General features: G+C 44.6%; 1 protein-coding gene across 1 annotated transcript in view; it reads right to left on the bottom strand.

Annotated features, from left to right (window-relative positions):
• Positions 1-5,000, bottom strand: part of LOC122263097 (uncharacterized) — a 247,407-nt gene that overhangs the window by 157,942 nt on the left and 84,465 nt on the right. Inside the window, exon 2 of the mRNA XM_086533055.1 lies at positions 1,302-3,980. Coding sequence (XP_086389181.1) covers positions 1,302-3,123 — 1,822 coding nt within the window. The 5' untranslated portion in view covers positions 3,124-3,980. The remainder of the gene's footprint in view (positions 1-1,301; positions 3,981-5,000) is intronic.

Below are 5,000 nucleotides of genomic sequence, written 5' to 3'. Positions count from 1 at the left end.
GATTACCATTATTAGCATTAGTATTAACATCATTACTACTATTTCTATTATCAGCCTTACTCTTCATACCATTATGGTTATAATTTATATGATTATTATCATTGTCATTATAATTAATACTAATGTTGTTTTCGTTATCGCCATTATTACCATTGTTATTATTATTATCATGCTCATGATTAAAATTGTTATTTTATTCATTATCATCATTACTATCATCATTGTTATCAACAACATTATCATAAAAGCTATCCTCATCACCACTGCTATTACCTTTCCATAATCGTTGTTGTAATGACAGTCCATTTCTTATCATGAAAATCGTTCCCTCTAACCCAACGCCACTATATACACATTAATCCTAACCCTAATATCTAGCTCATGGCAGTCCCTCCCAGCCTTTTTACTCGTATCCCTTATGCAATACATATTATAATCCTAAATCGTATATCATATATATTAATATACTTACTGCACCTTATAAATAGATAACGTATATCATAAACCAAATGTCATATCTCAAACATACTTATTGTACCTCATACAATACATAAAAAAACATGTATCCAGGTACAGTTTCTTTCCCGCTCACGATACAACCTCTCGACCCTCTTGGTGTATTGATTATTTCCGTTAATATCAAGAGACTTTTGTTTCTTGCCGGGGAGTGGGGGGAGGGGAGGGGGTGGAAGGGGGTGGGGTGGCAAGAGTAATCTTCGGAGTAATATCTTTCTCAATCTATTTCTTTTTTGGTTGTTGTTTCCTTGTTTTATTGTGCTTGCACGCGTGCGCGTGTATGCATATGTGTGTGTGGGGGGGGGGGTGCGACTGTGTGTGTGGATGTGTGGATTTATTCGCCTTTTTTTTTAATACATTTTAATTTGCTCGCCGTATGTTGTTTTTGTTTTGCGTTTGTGAATATTTGTATTATTCATCAGCCTACTTCTTGCTTTTTATGTATTTTCCTTTTAACGATTCGTTTGTTTGTTTACGATACTAAGATCATAGTCTATCATTACCGTCCGCCCTGCGTACATTTTCAATCGATTTCTCCGTACCGAATTTCACTCCTTGTTTACCCACGCTTTCTCCATTCTCTGATGTTTGTCACAAGCGTTTGATCTACCGCCCGCTCCATCACCTTTTATCCCTCATCATTAATGTTCCTCCCTATCCCCTACACCCTCCCAGGATCACGTACCATTCCCCTCACCCCTCCCTTTAGCTAAGTTTCCCCTCTCGGCGCCCTCTGTGAAGAAGCTGGTGATGCGGCGACAACTAGCATTAATGAGGCCACTTACCATCCATCCAATAGTTGAGGGACATTCTGGGCGGTTGTAGGCGGAGGAGGCAGTCGAGGGAGGCTTTGGTTAATGTCTCCTGAGGGGCCCTCTCCTTTTCTTCCTTCTCTCCTCTTCTTCTTTCTCTTCTTTTCCCCCCTCCTTCCTTGTGGGAAAGGGGTTGCATCCCTTCGGAGACATTTTCTACTGTCGAAGTTGCTGTGTTAAGGGTATTAGGGTCACGCTTTCTTTTCTCACTTGAATGGTTCCTCGAGCTTCTGTTGTGGGAATGAGTGAACATTACCAGTGACAACTCGGACCGTCTTCTCTCCCAAGTGTCCACGGTTATTAGCCATTGCTTCAGCAAGGAAGTTACATCTACGGCAACATACCCCGACTCCTTGCCATCTCTTTGTCCATTGCTGTCCTGCTCTTGGTGGTGTGGGCTGTACTTGGACTTGTTGGTATGTTCGTGGTATTGCTGTTTTCTATCACTATACGACCTTCTGCAGGTGGAAACGTTGAGCTGGAATGTGGCGACGCCGAAGACGGGGAAGTTGTAGTCGGTCTTGGGTTTGTAAAGAGTGGACGCGAGCCTGAACCGATGCCAGGGGGAAGCCGAGCAAGAGGCTGGACTTCCCTGCGACGATGATGAGCGCCCTGGGTATACTTCCTTTGAAAAATTGCTCCAGAGATAAAACGCGTCTGGAAAGACTTTTGAACTCGTCTCTCGGTGATAATCTGGTTCATGAATCAAAGGTTCCGGATCTTTGGAACACTTTTGAACGACGTTGGCCCTATTCTCGGTCTCCTTTTTTCGGCCTGGCTCCCCGTGCTGATCACCAGGTAAATGACCTGATGATGGGTCGCCGGAGGCCACGGCCGGAACCGAGATCCCTGACTCCGCCTTCAACAATCGTCGGAGGTCTTCCATGGCGTCCCACACGTCGCCGGTTCCGTCGCGGTGGAACCTGGAACACCCTTCCGCCTTCGTTTCCTCCTGCATGGTGTTCCACAAAACCTGTCTACCAAACTTCATGCTGATTTGCTCGTCTCGGCTCTCTGGATATTCGAACACGTCGGCGTCCAGCAGCGTTACCGTCAGGAAGGGCGCCGCTGTGAGGTCATCTTCCTCGGACAGCCACCAGCAGGGGACCAGCACCTCACCTGATCCGAGGGTGAAGTCCATACTGAAAATGTCCTCGATATTCCCTGCAGCGATTGGCTTTTTCGCGTCCCTTCGTCTCTTCCCAACTGGTGGCTCTGCGTATCGATCTTCCTCCTTCTCCTCGTCTCCTTCATCCCTCTCGTCCCGAACCTTCGATGGCCAATTACCTCTTGATAGGCCGTTTGCGCTCGTTTCCGACGGAGCCTCCCTCCCTCCTCCACCCTCGCCAGCGGCCGACGTCTCGTTCGCCCTCGACGAGCCGTTCTCGGGCGACTGCAGCCTGTACGTGGCCACCAGGACGTACTCGAAGGGCTGGAGTTCCTCGCTCCTTTTGGCTTCGACGGAGCTCCCTTTCATCTCCTCACGGCGGCGCCCCTTCATCGATGGCGCGGCTCCCGGGATATCAGGTCCTTTCCGCCGCCGCTCCCCCGGGGCCTCACCTCCAATATCCGTGACCTCCTCACTAATCACGGAGTCATGATTGCCCCAATCGTCTGGAGGGCGCAGCAGTCGATATTCCGTGTGGACTCGTGGGCGGAGCGAGTCTAGGGCGATCAGCTTCTCCTCTCGGGGCTTCAGGGCTTGGCACGTGGCGGTGGAATAGAGCAAAAAGGCTAATACAATCGAAGCTCTCATCTTCGTTATCATCATCACCCTCATCCTCTTTATCATCATCGTCGTCGGGTTTATTTGGGAGCGAGCGCAGCCTTCCGCCGTTGGTCATCTGCCGCACATGCTTTCCGAGAGGTCGACCGGCCTGTGTGAAAGGTCACCGGGATGGACAGCTGGATGAACGGGAGTGCGAGGTAGGTTGGTGTTCAGCGTTTGAACATAAGGCGCATGTCAGGAGGTCGTGGCTTTGTTGAATGGCACCGAATACTCGAAGAGAAAAGAAAAAATGGAAAATAACCGAAATTAAACTTTGATTTCACACTGTCACATTTAGAATGCGTAATTCACTGGGATCATAAAACCACATAATACGTAAGCTCGGGATCGACTTTATGCTTGGATTGTTTCATTCTTATTCATTCATTTATCCGAGCGTCACTTCACTCTAAGTAATTCTTTAGCGAAAAAATATACAACCTTCAGTAGGGATATCACTTCTAGAGACTTCCGTAAATATGATTCATAGATAACACTACACTAAATCTATATTCACTATACCTCACTTAGATAAGGAAATATATATGATTTCTACTCTTATCTACCACAACAGTAACTATATGTGTATATTTAACCACTTTCGAAGTGAATTTGCAACGCGAAAGCACTTCCACTTTTGCCTAATAACATCATCAGGGTCTTCAATTTCTCCCTCGTTTCCTCAAAATCTAAAATTGCAACACATCGCTCTAAACTTCCTGAGAGCGAACTTCCCTTCCTACCGAGCTTGTAGGTAAGGTTTTTCTTATCACCTCCTTCTCCATTTTTATCACTTCTTCTTTTTCCCCTCTTTTGGTTTTCTTTATTTCCTTTCCCCTTTTTTGCCTTGTCTCCTACGGCCAGTCCATGGATGTCCGCGTCTCCTGGAAAGAAAATAAAAGTGACATTTAATCAAAGTGTCGAAGGGAGATGCCATTTTCCGACACGAGGAAATTTCATTATAATCTTCAAGAGGAGAAAAGGGCATGATTTTTTTCTTCTTTTTCTTCTTCTTTCTTTCAATATCCTCCTTTCCTTTTCTTTATTATCTGGCCCTCATTTTCTCTTTCTTTCTATGTTTTTTCGCTTTGTCTTTCTCTCTCGTGCTCTATTATTTCTCTCTATCTATTTATCTATTTCTCTCTCTCTCTCTCTCACTTTCTCTCTCCCACTCTATGTCTCTCTCTCTTTATCTATCTATCACAATGTCTATTTTTCTCGTTTTCCTTCTCTCTCTCTCTCTCTCTCTTTCTCTCTCTACCACTCTCTCTCTTTCCCGCCCACTCTCACCCACCTTCCCTTCCCCCCTCCCTCTATCCTTTTCTTTCCTTCTCTTTTTCACAAGACACTCATTTCTGAATTATTTCTGAAGTCTTAGAAGTAAACCGTAGAATGCAAATTTCATTCCCAAAAGCTACACCTCCTCAGTCAGACTTCAATATCTCATGATTGATCCGAAGGCGACAAAGCTGACCAATAGAACACGCCTCTATAACGAAGCCTTGCATTTGATACCGGCTAATTACAGGTAAGATTTCCTAATTGTCAATCGTTAACAGGATCCGCTCTGTAGTCCACATTACCGTGCAGCTGGCAACTCAAGGTTCTTCGTAAACACCTTAATGAAACATTGTCAGATAACATCTAATCGATAAGAGATAAGACTGGGTAATGAGATGAGGTTGTGTTGAAGGGCAAGGGGACGCCAGAGTAGGTTAGGATCCTTTGCTTTTTATTCGGTTTATTTTGAAAATAAAGATGCGATTTGCGTATGGGAATGAAGAGCTGAGGATATATATGTATTTGTGCGTGTGCGTTGTGTGTGTGTGTGTGTGTGTGTAAATATATATATATATAATATATATATATATATATATATATATATATATATATATATATATATA

The sequence above is a fragment of the Penaeus japonicus genome, unplaced genomic scaffold (assembly GCF_977035675.1).
Source record: "Penaeus japonicus unplaced genomic scaffold, GWHDUDI00000001_assembly GWHDUDI00000038, whole genome shotgun sequence".
NCBI lineage: Eukaryota > Metazoa > Arthropoda > Malacostraca > Decapoda > Penaeidae > Penaeus > Penaeus japonicus.
This window is presented reverse-complemented; position numbering and strand designations above follow the sequence as displayed.